Source organism: Macaca fascicularis, chromosome 1 (genome assembly GCF_037993035.2).
Source record: "Macaca fascicularis isolate 582-1 chromosome 1, T2T-MFA8v1.1".
NCBI classification, from domain to species: domain Eukaryota; kingdom Metazoa; phylum Chordata; class Mammalia; order Primates; family Cercopithecidae; genus Macaca; species Macaca fascicularis.
The window spans coordinates 40,747,009-40,769,191 of NC_088375.1; the positions used below are offsets into that span (position 1 = coordinate 40,747,009).

The 22,183-nt window shown below is 45.3% G+C and overlaps 1 protein-coding gene across 1 annotated transcript in view; it reads left to right on the forward strand.

Annotated features, from left to right (window-relative positions):
* LAMC2 (laminin subunit gamma 2) overlaps positions 1-22,183 on the forward strand; it is a 59,573-nt gene that overhangs the window by 28,826 nt on the left and 8,564 nt on the right. The window contains exons 3-16 of the mRNA XM_005540191.5: positions 1,111-1,246; positions 4,026-4,124; positions 6,473-6,609; positions 7,411-7,533; positions 8,444-8,633; positions 10,820-10,932; positions 11,917-12,135; positions 12,725-12,907; positions 13,583-13,828; positions 16,192-16,334; positions 17,424-17,580; positions 17,889-18,094; positions 20,251-20,330; positions 21,462-21,617. Coding sequence (XP_005540248.3) covers positions 1,111-1,246; positions 4,026-4,124; positions 6,473-6,609; positions 7,411-7,533; positions 8,444-8,633; positions 10,820-10,932; positions 11,917-12,135; positions 12,725-12,907; positions 13,583-13,828; positions 16,192-16,334; positions 17,424-17,580; positions 17,889-18,094; positions 20,251-20,330; positions 21,462-21,617 — 2,188 coding nt within the window. The remainder of the gene's footprint in view (positions 1-1,110; positions 1,247-4,025; positions 4,125-6,472; positions 6,610-7,410; positions 7,534-8,443; positions 8,634-10,819; positions 10,933-11,916; positions 12,136-12,724; positions 12,908-13,582; positions 13,829-16,191; positions 16,335-17,423; positions 17,581-17,888; positions 18,095-20,250; positions 20,331-21,461; positions 21,618-22,183) is intronic.

Genomic DNA, 22,183 nt, shown 5'->3' on the forward strand with positions numbered 1-22,183 from the left:
CTAGAAAAGTAATATTTAATCAAGACCTGAGTGCTGAGGATGTGCCAACTAGGGGAAGTTTGAGGAAAGAGCATTCCAGACTGAGGGAGCAGCAAGTGCAAACACCTTGAGGGAAGCTGCTTAGCACTTTGCCCCAACCAAGAGAGTTGGGTTGCTGGAACCTAGTGAAGGAGGGTAGGAGATGAGGTAAGAGAGGTACGGTCTTGCAGGCCATGATACAGAGTCGGCATCTTATTCTGCTTGGGGGAGGCGGGGCGCTGGAGGACCTAAATATCTGAATTACATTTTTAAAGAACATCCTGACTTCTCTGTGGACTATGGAGAGGCAAGGATGGAGGCAGGGAGGAGAGTGTGAGGCAGGGCCCAGGTGAGAGAAAGTGGAGGCTGGAATGGAGTGAGTGTGGAAGGGCAGGTGGTGAGACCTGGCGGCATCCCACGGTGACACATTTTGTTGCCCTGAGTTTTTCATGAACACTCAATCTGAGAGGACCCATTTACAACTAGGAGCATATCTGTAAAAAGTGGAATCATAAGACAAGTACAGTCCCCTAGGAAAGGCACACACGGTGCATCCCGCCGGGGGGCGCACCACAGGGGATACTCTCCAGCACTCTTGGCAGGTGGATATTTTTGGTTAATAGCCCTTTTTAAGCTCATAAAAATCATACCGTATAAGCACTGACCCTTAAAAGATGGCTTTGCCTGCCAGGGATAAGAGAGAATGCTGCTCACTTTCAGATACGAACTCTCTTCTAGGAGGCCAATGTGCTCATTCACAAATTTTCCTTGAGATCTTAAAGATTTGATGGACTTCTTTTAAAAAGCGGTGAGCTGTATGCTACCTACTGTCACAATCAGAGCAGACAGACAGAGACAAATGCTTTTATGAGTAATTTAATTCTTCTCCCTGAGGAAGACATCCTCGGCTGTCAGCACCGTCCCCGGTGGGTGGAAGAACACGCAGACGATGTGAAGTGACTGTTAAAGGCAGCAGATGGTGCTTCTTACTTCGTGTTTACGGAGCACCCATAGGGTGATAGTTGCTTCCAATGCCGCATACACTAAATAGTTCCTCTTCTTCTTTCCTTTCCCCTACCTTGTGGGTTTCAGGTTCTCTTAGTGCTCGATGTGACAACTCCGGACGGTGCAGCTGTAAACCGGGCGTGACAGGAGCCAGATGCGACCGATGTCTGCCAGGCTTCCACATGCTCACGGATGCGGGGTGCACCCAAGACCAGAGACTGCTGTGAGCATCTACATCCCACCATTGCTGTCACTAACTCAGTGATGACAATTATAGAAATCTTAGCAACCACTTGTGTTTACTGAGCCCCTACCCTGTGCCAAACACTGCTTTGAGAGTACATGATGTGGGCTATCTACTTTAATCCTCACAATACCCCTAAGAGGTTGGGATTATCATTATATGCATTTCAAAGATAAGAAACTTAAACAATATGAGGTTAAGTTGCCTGATGTTACTGGTGAGGCTGGACCTAATGCTTAAGCTCAGGGTTTTGGGTCCAGAGTCCATGTCCTTCTCTCTGGCAACGGCTTCCCTCTAGATGAAGGGAGGCAACGAGTCCTTCAAGTAACCTGGGACTCATTTTGGCCCCAGTGAATTTGGGTAGAACTTTTCTGCATAATCTTGATCCCCTTTAGTTTGGAATGTCCTGTATCCCTGCTCAAATTTTTTTTGGAAGATGAGTGAGTATGCATTAAATATCACATAACCAATCTGCAGAGATGCAGAGCTGGCAAGCGTTGGGATGGCTTGGTGGGGGCTTGGCAGTGAAGCACTGGGCACTGGCTAGCAAGGCTCTCACAGAGGAGGCGCGTCCCATTGCCCACTTTGCTGGCTCCTTGCTGGGACAGGAACTGCCCTTCAGCCACACTGCATTGTCCCAGTTGTCAAGGTCCCCAGTTCTCATACTCTCTTGGCATTTGTTCTGGTCCAGCTTTCCCTGACCCTTTCAGATGGTCTTCAGAGATCACCCCTGCCCCACTCCTCCTTTGTAACCCTTTTAAAACATAACCCTCTGTTAGCTCCACCTCCCTGACCCAATTCAGAATGAGATAAAACTTATCAAGGTCCTTCAAGGTCCTCCTCCCTCTCCACCCTCAGCCTAGGTGCCTGCTTGATTTCTCACCACTTCCCTCCCTGCTCCCTGCACTCTGCAGAGAAGCCACACCAGCCTTCCTTCCCTTCTTCAAAGACCCAAGTGCATGTGACTTTGGCACATCCTGGAGCGCTCTGCCTTCCCCAAAGCCGTGCAGCGCCTCCTGCTCCATCCCCACCCCACTATCTCCTCACAGAGGCCTTCCTGCACCAGTCCCACCCCTCTGTGTTCTCACTCTGCTGTTTCACTCCATATCTTATTTTCTATTCATGTTTGTCCATTTCTACCACTAAAATGTAAGCCCCCTGTGGCTCCGTCTTGTTTGCTTCTGTGTCCCCATGCCTGGAGTGGGAAGAGGCACCTTGAGGGTGTCCAGTGCATCTGCAGCTGTCCCTGTGCCTGCTGCCCTGGCACAGGACTCCTGTGGAATGGGGACTGTTCCTATTTCTCTTAGCATCCCTGGTTCTGAGCAACCAGTAGATGCTGAATATGTGTTTGTCAAATGGTCCAGATAAGCAGTAGAGAGGGAGCTAAGAAGGAAGGAGGCTGTGAGAATTCAAAGATAAAGATTGGCAAAGAAATTCCAGCCATAAGCATTGCTAGACTTGGCATGTGACTGGATGAGGAATGTGAGGGAGAGGGAGGGGTCAAGGGTGCCCCAGGTTTGGGCAGGATTTGGGAGGGGTCACAGGGCAGGCAGAGGAGGAACAGATCAGTAGAGAAGAGACAGTAAACTTGGTTTTTGAGCAATGAGATAAAACACATGACTGCGTGCAAAGTGGGTGACAGAAGCAGGGGTGGACGAGATAGGGAGATTGTGCCAGAATTCAGTGAAAGCCCTGATACCTTCATTGAGAAAATCTTGCCACAGACAAACAAAAAAAAGTCCATTAAACCCAGCAGTCCCAGCAATTCCACTCCTAGGTATACATCCAAGAGAAATGAGAAAGTAGATATCTGCAAGTAGATATCTGCACAAAAACTTGTACACACACATTCATAGCAATATTACTCATAATAGCTGAAAAGTGAAAACAGTAACCAAAAAGAATATATGTATTCCGTCACCAAAAAGAATTTATGTACTGACACATGCTATGACATGGATGAGCCTCAAAAGCATCATGCTAAGTGAAAGAAGCCAGTCATGAAAGACCACATATGGTATAATTCCATTTATAGGAAATGTCTAGAATAGGCAAGTCTAGAGAGACAGAAAGTAGACTGGTGGCTGCCGAGGGCTGGAAGTGGGACTGGAGGGAGGAGATGTAGCAGGGTCGGGGACACAACTGCTAAAGGACACAGGATTTCTTTCCAGAATGATCAAAATGTTCTAAAAATTAATATTGATGGTGATGGCTGTACAATTCTGAGAATCAGCTAAAAACCATTGGATTGTATATTTTAAATGGGTGAATTGCATGGCATACGAATTACATCTCATTTGAGGAATTACCAACGGAAAGAACTGAATGGAATAAAATAGCAGGTAGATGGAATTAATCATGATAAAAAGCAGACATCATTGAATTAAACAATAGGGAAACAAATGATAATTTTTTTAAAAAAATGTAAACAGAGCCAAACAGTCAACCAAAGTAAACTAAACAGTTGAGTGATGAACCTGGTTTACATTCGGGCACAAACCCCTGCTCTCTTTAGGAGTGGCTAACAGTTCTCAGCCCAGCTGCCACCCACCAAGTACACTCTGAGCAGCACTGGTGGAGGCAAGTGAGTCCTCAGGTGTGTGAGAGAGGTCCGCACAGGTGAGGATGGCTAGGAGAAGCCTCATCGAAGAAGGACTTGCCCAGCTTAGTGATGTTTGCTCATGAGCAGTTGATTTTTATGTGCTACTTGTGAAGCATTTGGAAGCATGTCCCTAATTTTCTTTTTCTTCTTTCCCAGAGACTCCAAGTGTGACTGTGACCCAGCTGGCATCGCAGGGCCCTGTGACGCGGGCCGCTGTGTCTGCAAGCCAGCTGTCACTGGAGAACGCTGTGATAGGTCTGTGTGAACTGTGGCCCTACAAACAGCAGAGAGAGTCCCTTGCCAACTAAGGGATTAATCGTCTGAGTGTAATTATGGAAAAGGGATACTTGACAAATGTTGATGACTTTCTTCCTGCTCTGCCCTCAAAAACTAAGCTTTTACAAAAAAAAAAAACAAAAAAACAACAAAAAAACAAAACTAAAAAACCACTAAGCGCCCAAATCTCACTGGACTCCATACTCTGCTCTGGGCCCCTTCTCTTTGTTTTGACAGTGGGAGAGGCACAGGGCCCCAGAGATTCGCCCCACCAGCTGGCTCCTAATTCCAGGTGCTCTGTCTGAGGCAGTAATCCATAGTGAGATCCTGGGACTCAGGCTGGTTTCAGGAAAGGCCTGGCCCAATTAAACATGCTGTGAAAATTCTTGTAAGAGGGCCTATCACAGCATATGGCCATATATAACCATCGTGTACAAAAAAGGCACTGCCCTGGGGATAGGATGGCAGTTACATGCACACACACGTATGGGCGTGGGGCTGTGAGGGCGAGGTAAGAGCCCCTTGGGCCAAGCCACACTGGAGGAGGTGGAGCAGTGAGGCACCATCCCCCAAGCTGCCGGTGCAGGATGTGCCTTAAGTACAACTGTGCTCAGGCTTTAAACTCTTCCCTCCCAGAGGTTGTTGAGCAGAGGGCTGTGAGGCTGCTGTCAGAAGCAAGGCTTCCTCCTCATTTCCTTAAAAGTAAGAAAGCAGTTCTTTGGCACTCTGCCAATCACTTATACCTGCACAGAGGAAATGCCAAATACACTCCTAACTTGTGTTTTCAGGGGTTCCTGGCTGCTGAGGTGAAGGCAGGGAAATAAAGCTTAAGTGTTAAAAGGGAAGTCACTCGTCGAAAGCCTTTTTAATTTCAAAATAAAAGACAGAAATAGAATGCCACATAAAATAAATGTTATCACCACCAATGATAAGAAATAGACCTCTGCTAAAACTGCGTCCCAGTGACAATGCTCTCCCCCTCCCTAGAAGTGACCTCTATTCTGACTTTTATGGTAATCACTTTCTTTCTTTGCTTCATAATTTATTACCCCAGTGCGTTCCTAAACAAAATCTTTTAGTTTTGTCTAATTCCCTTCCTTTCTCTTCTTTTTTCTTCCCTCCCCATTGCTCCTCTCCTATCCTTCCTTGTTTTTTCAAGCTCTTTTAATCGGCAGGTTTCTTCTCCATAGAAATCATAATAATTCTTTTAACTCTTGCTCTTAGAGAAAAAACAAAGCGTGTTTAGTTACAACTGTCCTCTGAAGCACCTGCCCTTCACAGCTACCCTGCTTTTCTGTGATACTGTACTCAGAACATTCCCCCCAACATGTGGTGCAGTAGCTTTTACACTACATGATTTGGAGGCAGATGTACATGATTTTCAATCTTGCCTCAGCCACTTACCTGCTATATGTCAAGAGTTTCTTAACCTCTTGGCCTTAGTCTCCTCATCTAAGAAAACTAGAAATAGCAATTCCTCATAGAGTTGGAGGGAGGTTAAATGAGAGAGTACACTCAAGGTGCCTGGCACAACGTAAGTGCTAAATAAATGATCATTGAAACCATCATTGTTTCACATTATTTCATGTGGAAGGATGTAGTTAACTTGAGCAGAGGATAAACAAGTCCTCCCCAGCTTCCCCTGCCCTCTTCTCTGTGACTCCAGCATCGAAGACTCGCCTGGCAGCCATGGTCCTCACAGAAGCCACTGGAGGGCTTGAGTTGGGAGCGGAGGTGGAATGCAAGCCTACACCTGGCTTTTGGAGAGTGTCTTAGCCATCCTTTTTCTTTGTCATATCCTCACCTGCACTTTTCCCTAGTGAGCCAGAGCCCAGGTGCAAGAGTCAGAGATGGGGATCAACACCTAAGTGGTCTTGGGGAGGGGTTAAATACAGCTAAGTAATGCTGAGGCAGGAGCCTCACCTTCCCTGGTCCCCACTTCCCAGTCTTTGTCCCCATTAAGCAGTAGCTCCAAAACAGGGCAGCTTTGCATAGCCCTGCCCACACCATTCTGCTCATCTGACCACCACTCAATTTCCTACCAAGGATTGGCCAACTACTCAGATGCCAGACCACCAAGACAAACGTGGCTCTGTTCTACAAAGGAACAGAAAGTGAATGTTCCCTATGCTGTCTCATTTAGGGGGTCGTGATTCCATCTGGCAGTCTGGGGGTGGGGTAGTATGTGAAATCTGGTATTTCCCTCCACTGAAAATTAATAGGGCCAAGTGGAAGAGAAGGTAGAGAGAGGATGACTCATTCATCATATTCTCTCTACAGAATAAAAAATAACCTATAATATCCTGATTTCTACAATGCTACTGCAGGTGTCGATCAGGTTACTATAATCTGGATAGGGGGAACCCTGAGGGCTGCACCCAGTGTTTCTGCTATGGGCATTCAGCCAGCTGCCGCAGCTCTGCAGACTACAGTGTCCATAAGATCACCTCTACCTTTAATCAAGGTAAAGCCTTCCATTTTCTAGGTTTTAGTTTTTGAATGTTGTATAGGGCTTTGTACTTACAGACAACCACCTCCGTATTCACAGGATGGATTCTCTTTAGCAATTCTCTTATAGTATTTAATGTACATTATTTTGTCAGGGCACTCAGGCATACTCTGATGTCTTGAAAAAGTCATAGGCTGAAAATAGTTCACTCGTATAACTCAAAAGAATAACTACAAAAGAGATTAGATTTTTATTTCCCTGAATTTTCCATCCCCATCTATTTCAAAACCACAAAGGAATCATTCATTTGGTTTGGAGAGTGTATAAGAGTCTTCCTGGAATTCACATTCACTAATAATGCTGTTTTCACATATAATAAATGAGCTAATTTATGTGAAATTAGTTCCCAAGCTACAGAGCACTATAAAAATATTGGAAATTGATATTATTTCAGCACTCACTAAGTCTGAGTTTCCCTTTGAAAAGCCTGGACCCTCTCACTTCATTAAGGCCAGAGCCTGTTTATATAAATATAAAAAATGGAAATTACAGGCAGAAGAAAACCTGCTATCTTATCGCAAGAGTCAGACTCAAAGATGAGAAATCCTAGCAGCTGCGGGGCGGGAGCAGGTGAAGTAGAGACCCACATAGAGAGGTACATGGATAATTTTAAGGACCATTTACAAATGTGGAAATATTGAGAAAACCCCACTTGCTACTCACCACTAGGACTTGTTGGCAAGCAAATCTTTCCTTGTTTAACTTAATAGATGAGGAGGGCTTTTCCAATGCAGACTGATTTTGTTTGTGTTCCAGATGTTGATGGCTGGAAGGCTGTCCAACGAAATGGGTCTCCTGCAAAGCTCCAATGGTCACAGCGCCATCAAGATGTGTTTAGCTCAGCCCGACGACCAGACCCTGTCTATTTTGTGGCTCCTGGTATGTGAGGAATGATTTCTCCTATGGAAGCCAGCTTATAGGACTAGGAAGTCAGGATAGAGAAATAGAGTTAGAAATTGTGGAAACCATATCACTTTGCATTCAGGGTAGCAGCATCTCCAGAAGAGAGTTGGGGGTTAAGCCTGATTTGAGAGTCACTAATAAATGGCCCCAACAGAGTAGAATGGGGTGTCCCAGAGGTCAGACCCTGGTTGAGCTGCCTCCTTTAATCAAATGAGAAGTTTCTATGTTTACCACCAAGGCAAGAAATCAAGGACTGTGGCCAAACCTATGGATCTATTGAGAAGCAGGTGGAAAGCAAAAACAAAGCATTTCTTAAAACTTCAAATACTTGTAAGTTAAAAAAAAAAAAAATCAGTCAGTGGTATGTGCCTTGGTGGAAAAGCACTGGCTAGAATTCTGACCCCAGTTCATTTCCTTAGCACATATGTGATTCTTGGGCAAGTTGTTCTCTTAACTTCGCTGAACTTAAGTTTTCCCTACTGTTAAATGAGAATACTAATGCCTGCCTCCCAGAATTATTGTCAGCAAATGTGATGATATTTATGAAGGCATTCTGTCAACTAAAGCATTATGTAACAAGTCGTGCTATGCTGATAGGCCTAGGATTTTTACAAAACAGTCTGTCATAAGGGCCACATCATGAATCATCTAATAGATGGAATTGTCTTATAACAAGGCCCTCTTATCATTTCAGTAACTAACCCTCCTTCATAGCCCAAAGTGTCATAGCTATGTCCAGTACCAGGTCCTGACTCTCCTAGCAAGGAGTTTTGGGGCAGCATGACACACGACTTCAACAAAAATTGCCGACACCAGTGCAAACTTGCATTTGTTTGCCTCTCCAGTTTCACAACTGATCTCAATCTTTTAAAACTCTGTTTCACAGCCAAATTTCTTGGGAATCAACAGGTGAGCTATGGGCAAAGCCTGTCCTTTGACTACCGTGTGGACAGAGGAGGCAGACACCCATCTGCCCACGATGTGATCCTGGAAGGTGCTGGTCTACGGATCACAGCTCCCTTGATGCCACTTGGCAAGACACTGCCTTGTGGGCTCACCAAGACTTACACACTCAGGTAAAAAGAGAGACCACAAGTAGGTCAATTAGAGCAAACTGTGATTGAAGTTTGAGTCCATTCTTTATTCGTTCAATCATCATTCATTTGTTCAACAAGCCTTTCTGAGCACCTTTTACGTACCATGAAGGTTGCTATGTGCTCAGAAAGGACATTATTCCTTCCCTCAAGCAGCTGACAGGCTAACGGGAGAGAAAAATGAATAGATAATTACAGTGCAGTTTGTCAAGGGACAGAAATAGACAAGGTAGACACAGAAGTTCTGAGCACATACAGGAGGCATGACTGAACCACACTGGCATGATGAAGGAAAGCTTCCCAGGACCACATGACAAATGTGAAAGGCAGCCCTCTAAGGAAAGAAAAGGAAGGAAAGGTTAACAAGGCGGAGGAAATGCAATGCTTGAAGAAGGTTTTTGCATTTAGAAAATTCCAAATGGTCGAGCATGAGTGGAGCATTAAGTCGGCGAGAGGAGTGCAGTGAGAAGTGAGGTAGGAGAAAGAGGTGGGAGTGACTTTATGGATCTTTTTGTGCATGTCTATAGGGATTGCATGGTATCCTATAGAATAGGGGTTCTGCATGGTGTTTGCAGAGAGGCTGGAGAAGGGAGCTGTGCCTACTAAGTGCTCAGTACTGCACTGGAGGCTGAGAAATAAAGATGGAACACGGTCTTTGCCTTCCAAGAGCTCATGGTCTAGTACAATGTATAACATGTCAAAAAGCAAGCATAATACAGTAGGGTAATTGCTTTAGGGGTGGTGCATGTTCATGGGGTCTTGGAAAGTGCCTGATTCTGCCTGGAAGCATCAGGGAAACCTTCAGGAAGCGGCAATGTGTGGGCTAATAATGGAAAGGTCCACAGGGCTTTTCCAGGGAGAAAAGTCAGAGAAGGGCAACCCTTCTCTGTGAATGTATGTGGGGATGCAGAAAGGCATAATATAGGGGAGAACTGGCAAGCAATATTTATGGCTGGAATATAGCATGCAAAGGGAAGATAGGTAGATAACATTTGCAAAGGTTGGAAAAGGACCCATCATGTTGGGCCTTGTATGTCACGTCAAGGAGCTTAGATCTTGTTCATGCTGGAAAGACGATGCAGAGCCATTGAGAGATTGTTAAGTCAAGTGTGATCATCAGGTGTGAAGGCTAGGTGCAAATACAGGCACCATATGGGTGATAGTTTGGGTAGGGCCCTTAACTGGACCATCAGAACACATTCACAGTGGCTCAATGGAGAGTAGTCAGGGGCCTAACCCAGGGCAGAGGTAATGGCAAAGCTCTCCTGCCTGGAATGCCCATTCCCACCTTCCAGGCTTGGTGAACTTACTCTTTGAGATTCAGCTTCCACGTTCTTCCTTTGTATTAGCCTTCTCAGAATCCCAGGTAAAGTTACAGTCACTTTGTGTTTCCATGGCACTCTGTGCATGCATTTGTTACAGCATTCATGCCATCTTATTATAACGGTGTGTCTACCCACCCGACTCCCCTGGCTGGATGGTGATCACCGCTCCCTGTTGTCTGTGTCCTCCAGCCTAACAGAGCTTCTAGCCCAAACCAAGTGCACAGTCAACTTTTGTTTAACAAATCAGTGAATGAAATGAAGGTGGGTAGGGTTGTTCCTGTATGAGATACTTCAGTAATAAACAAAACAAAGTTTAGAAGAACAGCACAGGGGCTGGTGATATGTTACAGTGAGCCACTACGATGCCAAATTAAAAAGTATTAAATGTGGACAATGTAAAAGTGGAAACTGGTTTTTGAAAAAAGTAAGTAAAATGTGCTCAGATAACAAAGAAATGATTTTTTGTAAAAAAGATGAATGGTTGCGCTTGAGAATCAGAACTTCTGGAACGTGGAGATATTCCTAATACTAGCTTATGGGTGGCCAGGAATAGAAAGTGGTATCTGAGGACTTGGGATCAACATGGTTTCAGGTGACGTCACCCCTGGATCTGGACTTCCCACACTGGGATGCCCTCCATCACTTTCTCTGGGGTTTGCCCTCCCCATGGAGTGAGGAAGGTCCAAGTACATGCCTATGAAAAGGCGTCTCTCAGTCCTGTGCCCCCTTCTAAGCAGGACTGGGAAGGGGCTTAGCTGTTCCCATATCCTCAGGCATAGTTTATAACAGGTAGGTATGTGGTAAGAATCGGATTTTTAAAGCTTTTGATTTTAAATTATGCAGGTTAAATGAGCATCCAAGCAGTAATTGGAGCCCCCAGCTGAGTTACTTTGAGTATCGAAGGTTACTGCGGAATCTCACAGCCCTCCGCATCCGAGCTACATATGGAGAATACAGTAAGTGGCTAAGATAAATTAATTTCTCTCTTCTTAGGTTTTAGTTTAATTTGATTCAGCTCTCTAAGGTGGTGGCAGTCTCCAAACAAGTAGGTAAGTTATTTGATGATTCTGACCTAGAATAATTGATTCGATCTGAATTTTTATATTCTAGAAGCTTTTTTAGAAGAAATGTTTCTCTAAAAAGACGTCAGCACCCAGCACCAGTGAAGGGTGAATGACGCTATCTTGCTAAAAGGACCACTTAATTTTTATTAAAGCTGATTATCTGAGAAAGATAATCTACAATAAATGGACACATTTCCTTAGCTAGGAAATGGTACCTACAACACAGTCTTATTTGTTCCTTGAGCAGCTTTTCCTTTTGAGATTATACTCTATGCTACCCTGTTTGAGTCATCATGTATTCTATTAATTCCTTTGTTTGTTTGTTTGTTTTTTTGAATTTCACATGTTGGGTCCTCCTAATCCCAACTGGAATTATTTAACAAGAGTTCCTTAAGCTTTTCTGTACTCACTCACATAAAAAGGAAGCGTGGCTAGCATGCACCATTTCCATGTCATTGATGCAGCAAATAAAGTCGGAAGCAGAAACGTGTAACAATGTATTGACTCTTACTGTATGCCAGGTAGATTTTAATACATGCATTATCTAATTTAATTTTCACAACAGACATAGGAGATAAATACCACTGTTACTTCTTGTCTATAGTCGAGGAAACACAGTCATGGAGAGGCTAAGTGACTTGCCCAATTTACACAGCTAGTGAGGGTGGAGTCAGAGTTTAAGCCCTGGGTTTTCTGACCCCAGAGCCTGTGTGCTCAGTCACAGTGGGGGACTGCTATACCTCTCTACATGGCATGATGTATGAACACCACCTGTCTTTGTTAGGGAGTTAAGAAAAATAAAATCCCAAGAAAGATCTGACTTGAGATCTTCACACTGTACCACTTGCAACTTCTAAACTGTTCTCTCAATTGCAGGTACTGGGTACATTGACAATGTGACCCTGATTTCAGCCCGACCCGTCTCTGGAGCCCCGGCACCCTGGGTTGAACAGTGTATATGTCCTGTTGGGTACAAGGGGCAATTCTGCCAGGATTGTGCTTCTGGCTACAAGAGAGATTCAGCGAAACTGGGGCCTTTTGGCACCTGTATTCCTTGTAACTGTCAAGGGGGAGGGGCCTGTGATCCAGACACAGGTGAGTGAAATGACACCTGGACCAGGTGGCTGGGGTGTTGTGTGGAGGAGAGAGAGCTGTGTAAGAAAGACCGTGGCTGAACTCACATCAGAGGTGGGAAAGGATTAAGGAGAGCTGAGCTGGAGTCAGGGAAGATGGCCATGGTGCCTTATTACACTCAATCCTATTCATTGTGGAAATGCCACGAGGTTGTGAGAAAGGTGCCAGGTTACAGGAAATGGTCGTCATGGTTCAGTGCTGAGTAGGGGAGTTGGTGTCGAGTTGCAAGAATTGTGTGGGGAGATCAAAGACAAGTCCGGGTCTAAATGAATGTGCAGACAAGTGGTGTCAGGCCACAGAGAACATGGGGAACAGTGTTAAGTTATGGATAGTAAAAGAAGTGGGTGTCTACTTTGGATAGGGGAGCGAGGGTGAGATTCAGGGCCTTGGTCCTGTGTAGATTTGGGTCTGTGGCAAGGGTGAATGCCAGTGCTCAGGCACTTTGACATTCTCCGCTCTGACCCATGTTGAAGGAAATGTATTGTCTGACCCTGCTCACTTCTCTGCCCCTCCACACTTCTCTGCCCCTCCACTCTTCACCTACTCCCAGGAGACTGTTATTCAGGGGATGAGAATCCTGACATTGAGTGTGCTGACTGCCCAATTGGTTTCTACAACGATCCGCACGACCCCCGCAGCTGCAAGCCCTGTCCCTGTCATAACGGGTTCAGCTGCTCAGTGATGCCGGAGACAGAGGAGGTGGTGTGCAATAACTGCCCTCCCGGGGTCACCGGTAAGGCCACGGGTCTGCTCCGCTACCTGCCTCCTCCTGTCCTGATGCCATGAATGTGTGCAAATAGCTTCTATTCTGAGGAATTTCTAGGAAATTGTAATGACTTCGGGTTCACCTAAATGTGCTCACTCTAAAGATAATGTCTTAAAGATAAGATGTTGCGATGCCCAAGAGGTAAAGTGGATTAAGCAAGAGCAGAGTGCAATTATGGGGGAAAACACCTGAAGCTGTTTTGAGAGGTTTGTCATTAGAAGATGACATTTTCAGACCAAGCACATGGTTTGTTTCTTAATGAACTGAGATAAAGAGGGAAAACTTAGTGACCTCTTAAATGTCACGTCCTTCTGCTGGTCAGTCTGAAAGAAGAATGGATTCTTCAGCAGCCGTTTTGGGGTTATTGCTCAAAACCTTACTACTTCTGCGGAGCTGCCTGCTTTTTCCCAGCCAGCTAGTTAAGCCTCCTAGTGGCGCTGCTGTGTTCTGCAACCTGCGGTGGGCATGGAGTGAGAGGGCCAGCCCTGCCTTGACACCTGCTCCTGAGGGCTTTGTTCGGGGGTCCCTGGAGAAGCACATTTCTCTGGTTCTTCTAGAGGGTGACTTGCAACTTTAGGTCTCTGCATCTGGTCTTCCTCCCGATGGATGTCGACCTAGGCTTGGTCATTTGTTCCTTTCCAGGTGCCCGCTGTGAGCTCTGTGCTGATGGCTACTTTGGGGACCCCTTTGGTGAACATGGCCCAGTGAGGCCTTGTCAGCCCTGTCAATGCAACAACAATGTGGACCCCAGTGCCTCTGGGAACTGTGACCGGCTGACAGGCAGGTGTCTGAAGTGTATCCACAACACAGCCGGCATCTACTGTGACCAGTGCAAAGCAGGCTACTTCGGGGACCCGTTGGCTCCCAATCCAGCAGAAAAGTGTCGAGGTAGGACTCCACCCCAGGCAGGCTGTGTCTGTGTGTGTCTGTGTACATATGCGCTTGCTTGCCATCTAAGCAGGGGCAATGGCAGTTCATATTGCGATGTTACTTTGGTTCTCTGACCAAATTGACCCGTGAGCACCTTGGGCCTTTCTTCATCTGTCAAAGGCCTTAAGACAGGTTTCCCCTGTAGCCAGGTCTGGAAGACAGAGCTAGGTTAAAGCTAGGTGGGAGAAGTGAAAAGGGTCAGGTTTACATTCCTACGCAGAAGGGGAGATAACACGGGGCCATATCCTATGCCCAATCCCAAGCAGCGAGGCAGGGAAGTGGCCACCAAACCTGTTGTAGGAGAGTAATAAGTGACTCGAGAGTAAGCCTGAGCAAACTCAAGTGGGAAGGGGAGTGGGCTGTAAAGTAGTTTAAGAGACTCTCTCAGAAGTCAGCATAATTGATGTATAGAAAGGTAAGAGTCGAAAGTTCTCCTAACAAGACAGCTTCAAAGTAGCAGCTGTAATGGAGCATTCCTGAGGCCTGCTGCACATCAAAGCATGAATGTGCAGACTGGTCCTCTTGCCCAGCTCTGCTTTCAAATCTTTGTACATCTTATATTCTAGAGGCAAGTTCAGTTCTAGAGGAGCTGGCCTGCCCCACAGACTCACCCCTCAGTCCCAGGCTGACCTTGGTGCCCAGAACTCAGAATTTTGTTCACCCTAACTTTGTTTATAAAGTCCAGAATGGGGCCAGGCATAGTGGCTCAAGCCTGTAGTCCCAGCACTTTGGGAGGCCGAGGCGAGTGGATCACCTGAGGTTGCGAGTTCAAGAGCAGCCTGGCTAACATGGTGAAACCCCATCTCTACTAAAAATACAAATATTAGCTGGATGTGGTGGTGGGTGCCTGGAATCCCAGCTACTCAGGAGGCTGAGGCACAAGAATCTCTTGAACCCGGGAGGCAGAGGTTGTAGTGAGCCGAGATCATGCCACTGTACTCCAGCCTGGGCAACAGCACAAGAGTCTGTCTCAAACAACAACAACAACAAAAAAAAGTCCAGAGCCACTCTGGACAACCAGGTTAGAAGACTCTTGGTTCCTCATGAAGACCCGGAGGTTTGCATGGAGCTCACAGCCTCCCACTCACACAAGAGTCTCCACTTTGAAGTGCTTGAGGACCTCTGCAACCTGAGGCTTCTACTTAGTGGTACAAATCCCTTGGGGAATTCTGGACCAGACCAGCCCAGACCCCAATCTCTGGGTTGGCTGTGATGTGCTAGAAAGCACCTCATGAGAGGAAAAGCCCATGTGACACCAGCAGGACTGAGTTCAAGTCCAGTTTTGTAACATACCTATTATATTGTGCTAATTATGCCAATTACTCCCTCTGAGCCTCAGTTTCCTCATATGTATGATTAATATTTAACTCAAAGTGGTGGATAAAAGAAAGCTCACTATACACACTATAATTCTAGTTATATATTCTAACTATATTCTGTCTTTAATTGTAGCTGTAATTCTAGGTTACTAACAGAAATTTCACTGGCTTTATACCACACATTTCTTCACTCAACTATCCTTTATCAAGCACATACCATGTACCCAGTGTGGACCTAGATACTGAGGCTATAATGGTGAATAAGTCATCCCAACTCTCAAAGAGTTTGTATGATAATAAGGAAGATATACAAATATGTATGCAAATAATGACAACACACGTAGATATGTAATCAGGGTTTTGTGCGCACTGAAGATAGAACAACCCAGAGAATCACTGTCACCCAGAGAATCACTGTAATCATCAAAGTGTCTCACCCACTATCATATCCTTAACTCCTATAACAGAACCTGGCTTAATCAATTTGATTGGATGAATAAAGGTATTACTTTCTTAACTGTATTTCCTACACCAGAGGCCGCAGAACAGAGGAAAGAACACTGGCCCTTCCTGAGCTCTCATTGTCACTTGCCATTTACTTGCCATGTAACGTCAGGCAAATTACTCAACTTCCCTGAGCTCACATTCCTCATCTGCAAAATAGAGGGGGATGTCTACATCTGGCATGTAATGGGCCCAGAAGAAATGTTATTCACCTTGAAAGCAAAGCCAGAGTGCCTGCAGAATATCTAACAGGCTTTTAGTTTAACAGGGGGAGGAAAATGAGCACTGCCAGAAAGGCTATAATCTCCCCGCAGGCACACACACCAGGCAAACCTGCCGCGTGATTCCTAAGACCTATCTGTATTAAGAAGGTGCATGGAGGCGTAGAAGGATTCTCTGCTGTTGGAGGCTTGATCTCCTTCCTTGTATCTTTGCTCTACCTCCAGTTTCTAGACTAGTTTGATGTGAATGCTCCATTTGTCTGTCTTTTGTCTCTAGCTTGCAACTGCAACCCCATGGGCTCAGAGCCTGTAGAATGTCGAAGTGATGGCACCTGTGTTTGTAAGCCAGGATTCGGTGGCCCCAACTGTGAGCACGGAGCATTCAGCTGTCCAGCTTGCTATAATCAAGTGAAGATTCAGGTATGCGTTCTTCTCTTTACCACCCCTAACCCCACAGAATCAAATCCTTAAGTGTCCACTGGGTGGTTCTGTCACAGATCTAGGACCCTCCTAGTCTCCTGAGGATGGGAGTGTGATTACTATTTCTTTCTTTAAAAATTGCTGTATTAAAAAAATTCTGTATAGTGATAATACTTCAGGTTTATGTTCTTATATATACCATTTTCAAAACCTCTTTTGCAGATACTGTTTCATTTGGCACTAATGATAACTTAGTTGAGTTGAATGGAAAAGTATTCTGACCTCAGTTTTCATTGGTCAAATAAAGTCTCAAAATACTTGAAATTTTTCAAAGTGATATGGCTAGGTGGAACTCGGAATCCCGACCATGTCCCCTAACTGAGTTCAGGGCTCTTCCCACTATAATATGTCACTTTCCAGCTTGATTTTTTTTTCAACAGATGTCTTTGTAAAACAAATGAAGAAAAACATAAACATAAAAGATACCAGGAGTCCAGAAAGTATCAAGGCTTCCCAAACAATAATGGCCTCCAGAAATTTCTCATTTGAATTCCAGAGAAGAATGAACTTGATGTTCTTGTTAATTATTAACTATTTTTCTTCCTGGAGTGAGGATTGGGGAAGACAAAGGTCCAAACAGAACTCCAAATGTAGAACAAACTCAACTTGTTTTTTAAACTGATCTATTTAACAAGCCTTTTACGCATTTCCTTTGCGTCAGGCACTGTTCTCTTGTCTCTAGCTTGCAACTGCTTTCACTTTACAAATACTAACTGCATAGTAAAGCTTGAGCTTTACAGATGTTAACCCAGGTAGTCCAAGTAATAACTTTAGGAGATACTATTCTTATTTTCATTATCCTAATTTTATAGATAAAGAAAGTGACTTGCCCAAGGTCATACAGCTAGTGAGTAGTGAGGCCAGGATTCAAACTCAAGGACTCTAGGCTCCAGGGTCTAAAATTTTAACCACTATGACATGCTAAGCGTTTCTGGACTTTTAGTATTATCCCCAGGGTACCTGGTATTGGACAATCCCTTGGGTACATGGTCTCCACCCTCTGTTCTGATCTTTCTTTTGTGGTTTCAGATGGATCAGTTTATGCAGCAGCTTCAGAGAATGGAGGCCCTGATTTCAAAGGCTCAGGGTGGTGATGGAGCAGTACTTGATACAGAGCTGGAAGGCAGGATGCAGCAGGCTGAGCAGGCCCTTCGGGACATTCTGAGAGATGCCCAGATTTCAGAAGGTGATGAAGGCCAAATTCCCTTCAGACAGAAGAGAATTCATAGTCCTAGAAGGAATGGCTACGTTAGGTCATAAAATCTTCTATGGTTATCAGTTCAGCAAATATCTCCAACCAGCCCTTGCAGAAGTGGAAGGACTGTCTGTGACATTCCCCCTGCAACTTGAATGATGGAGATAAAAGAATGGTTGCATGCATTTCTCTATTGTGTTTTTGTCATTTGGCCATAAGCCAGTCAACCCTCTGTTATGTTTGCTAACTCTATGCTGACCCAGAAAGTGCTCATGCTCCCTTTCCTTCTTTGCTTTCAGGTGCTAGCAGATCCCTTGGTCTCCAGTTGGCCAAGGTGAGAAGCCAAGAGAACAGCTACCGGAGCCGCCTGGATGACCTCAAGATGACTGTGGAAAGAGTTCGGGCCCTGGGAAGTCAGTACCAGAACCAAGTTCGGGATACTCACAGGCTCATCACTCAGATGCAGCTGAGCCTGGCAGAAAGCGAAGCTTCCTTGGGAAACACTGTAGGTTTTGCTGGGCTAGGGTATTGAGAATTACTGCTGTGTTGGGAGATCTACTTCTAGATCTCACTGACTCATTTTGTTTCTCAGTGGCTCACTTTCTGCTTCTGATCTACCTGACAGGTGGTTGGACTTCTTTTCCTTGCAACAGTCACATCTATTTATGTCTTTGGCCTTCTGCAGTTTCCTATTTTACTGCGTTATGTTCTTCTCCCTAGTTCATTTATTTCTAACTACATCCTCATCTTGGCCCTGCCTCACCTCCCTTCTGCCTATCTCCTAGCTTGTTAACTCCCAGAGGGCAGGATTTACTTTAGTTCATATTTACTTTCTCAGCCTACAGTACAGTGTATAGCTGTGGTAAATGTCTGGTGCATGAATGAATGGATGAATGAATGAATGAATGAATGAAAAGGAAGGAAGGAAAGAAGGAAGAAAGGAGGAAGGAAGGGACAGAAAAGAAGGACAAAGGAAGAGAGGAAGGAAGGAAGGAAGGAAGGAAGGAAGGAAGGAAGGAAGGAAGGAAGGAAGGAAGGAAGGGAGGAAGGAAGGAAGGAAGGAAGGAAGGAAGGAAGGAAGGGAGGGAGGGAGGGAGGGAGGGAGGGAGGGAGGAAGGGAGGAAGGGAGGGAGGGAGGGAGGGAGGGAGGAAGGAAGGAAGGGAGGGAGGGAGGGAGGGAGGGAGGGAGGGAGGGAGGGAGGGAGGGAGGGAGGGAGGGAGGGAGGAAGGAAGGAAGGAAGGAAGGAAGGAAGGAAGGAAGGAAGGAAGGGAGGAAGGGAGGGAGGGAGGGAGGGAGGGAGGGAGGGAGGGAGGGAGGGAGGGAGGGAGCCCAATAAAGACATGGTTTTGAAAATGGGAAAAAAATGCTGCCAATATGATTTTCTTAATGTAGTTTGTAATGTGGTAGGAGGGAGAGATTTGATTGAGCACTCTTCTATTTCTGAATGAAGAAGGCTATGGTGACAGTAATGTAAATGATGGGTGGGAGATGAATAGAGGAAGTGGAATGATAATCAGATACTATAATAAGGAAGTCACATTGAAAATAATGTGTATTGATTGTTTCCTTTATTACGAAAATGTTTGCTGTAGAAAATAAATAAAAATTCTCTATGATCCCATTACTATCAAATAACTACTGTTAAAACTTGGAATATATTCTACTGGACTTTAAATTCATATAAAAATATGTACATGTGGCCGGGCGCGGTGGCTCAAGCCTGTAATCCCAGCACTTTGGGAGGCCGAGACGGGCGGATCACGAGGTCAGGAGATTGAGACCATCCTGGCTAACACGGTGAAACCCCGTCTCTACTAAAAAGTACAAAAAACTAGCCGGGCGAGGTGGCGGGCGCCTGTAGTCCCAGCTACTCGGGAGGCTGAGGCAGGAGAATGGCGTAAACCCGGGAGGCGGAGCTTGCAGTGAGCCGAGATCATGCCACTGCACTCCAGCCTGGGCGACAGAGCGGGACTCCGTCTCAAAAAAAAAAAAAAAAAAAAAAATATGTACATGTATATATTTTTATTTTTAATTTTTTTGGCTCCCAGCAAGAAAAGAATTTTTGTTTTGTTTGTTGTTGTTTTGGGGTTTTTTTATGTATATATATTTTAATGCATCTATATCTATATACAGACTTTTTTGAACTTGGATTTCTTTGTTCTTGTCTATACATACTTTTTTTTTTTTTTTGGAGATGGAGTTTTGCTCTCGTTGCCCAGCCTGGAGTACAATGGTGCGATCTTGGCTCACTGCAACCTTCACCTCCCAGGTTCAGGCGATTCTTCTGCCTCAGCCTCCCGAGTAGCTGGGATCACAGGCGTCTGCCACCATGTCTGGCTAATTATTGCATTTTTGGTAGGAATGGGGTTTCACCATGTTGGTCAGGCTGATCTTGAACTCCTGACCTCAGGTGATTCACCCGCCCCGGTCTCCCAAAGTGCTGGGATTACAGGTATGAGCCACCACACCCAGCCTATACACACTTTTTAAAAATAGAATGATAATGGTGAATAGAGGCATGGTGTAAGTGTCAGCGTGTGGAACCCTGTGTGACTAATGACAAGTGGTTCTGACAGGACAGATGCTGCACCTGCTTAAGTTCCATGGCCAAGTGCAAATCCTTAACTGATTCGCCTTAACCGATTCTCCTTTTCCCACAGAACATTCCTGCCTCAGACCACTACGTGGGGCCAAATGGCTTTAAAAGTCTGGCTCAGGAGGCCACGAGATTAGCAGAAAGGTGAGCAGCATTAGAGGGCACCTCTGCTTCAAGCCGTCTCTGCCAGGTCAGACTTGAATAAGACAGTAGGGTATCAGGGACCCAAGCATGATATTTATTCTCTCCAGGCTCCTTTGCAGCCATTCCCTACCTTGAAACCAATTTTTAACCACTTGGCTTTTACTGCATGTAAGTGGCCACTGGGCAGGGTCATTTGGCAGGAGTTGGGGGTGAGGGTGTTTCTTTCCCACATTTCCCTATGACTCACAGTATGGCTGTGGTGTATGTCAGATGTGATTCCTCGGGCCACGTGAAATGAATCAGCCCTTGGAAGAGAAAGCTCTGCAGCTTTCAGGGACTCCCACACCAAGCCTGGGAACAAGTAGCAACGAGTTGTTTGTTAGCCTGTGGGGGCCAAGACTGCAGAGGGGGAACTTCCTCCTGAAAACCGGCTCTGCAGGGCCCCAATGATAACATGCATCTCCCTTCATCCTTGACTCTGACTAGAAATCCTATGGTGTTTAAGAGGTTTGCTGGTAGGGGAGTGCTCAGCAGGGTGGCAGACTCTGTTAATCCCAAGTGGAATTCAGTCAGCGGAAGAGGGCTGATTTGTGTATTTGTAACATGAGCTGCCTCCTGAGTTCATTGATTTTTGGTTTTGTTTCTCTGGGTTTTTTTCAAAAAAGCACTTTTTAGAACCAGGAGGAACCAAAAGTATCCAGGGAAATTTTATAGACATGCTTTGTCCCCCTAGTGGTGGGTCCAGTTTAGAGCTGAAGCGAAAGTGAGTAGGGGTTGGATCCTGGGTGAAACAAGACCTAGAGGTTTCTTCCTGCAGCAAACAACTTACAGATGCAGTGTTTTATCACCTGAGACTGCTCCCACCCATCTCCACCCTCCACTCCGCTCCGGGCCTCCAGTGATTATGCCATAAACGGAAAAGATCACTACAAGGTCTATGACATGAGGCGAATTCTCCAAAACACCTTCTGCTTCTTGATAGCGCCTCTAATTCCATGTAATTTGGGTCAGTTCTGTAGGGTTTTTCTAAATCAAACCAGCTCCCATACTCTTTGCCCTTCGTTTAACTGAACGACCTAAAGGAAGCCCTTTGCGTGAAAACTCTTATTCTTTTGTTTTTAATCCTTTCAGCCACGTTGAGTCGGCCAGTAACATGGAGCAACTGACAAAAGAAACTGAGGACTATTCCAAACAAGCCCTCTCACTGGTGCACAAGGCCCTGCGTGAAGGAGGCGGAAGCGGAAGCGGTAGCCTTGACGGTGCTGTGGTGCAGGGGGTTGTGGAAAAGTATGTTCCTAGGGGTCCTCCCGTGGCTCATATACCTTAGATACTCCCAGGGCAAAATGCTAACTGTACTTGAGGGGCACCGTACTAGCTGTAAAAACATATTATTAGTGAGAATAAGAGGGCCGAATACATGGGAGTTTTACTTTGGGGAAAAGTAGATATTTTTAAGACTGGAAGAAAAAAAGGTTGGTTAGTCTAAATAAAATTTATGTTTTGATTGTGATTACAATACTTGGAGGTATGGTTACTCTGGTGTATGAAGGGGTGAGTAAATCCATCTGATGGCATGGGGAGATATAAAAATACAGAAATATATTTCTGTTATCAAGAAGTGGGGAACTTGGGATTGAATTTTTCTGACCCAACCTATATAAATTAAAAGGCTTATGTTTAGTAGAGAGGGACACGTATCTGATAAATAATTTTATTTGGTTCTTCTGGTTATTCCAACTACATACTTTCAAGACAACAGGGTGAAATTTTGCTTTTATTAAGAAAAAGAGGGGGGCTGGGTGTGGTGGTTCACTCTTGTAGTCTCAGCTACTTAGGAGGCTGAATTGGGAGGA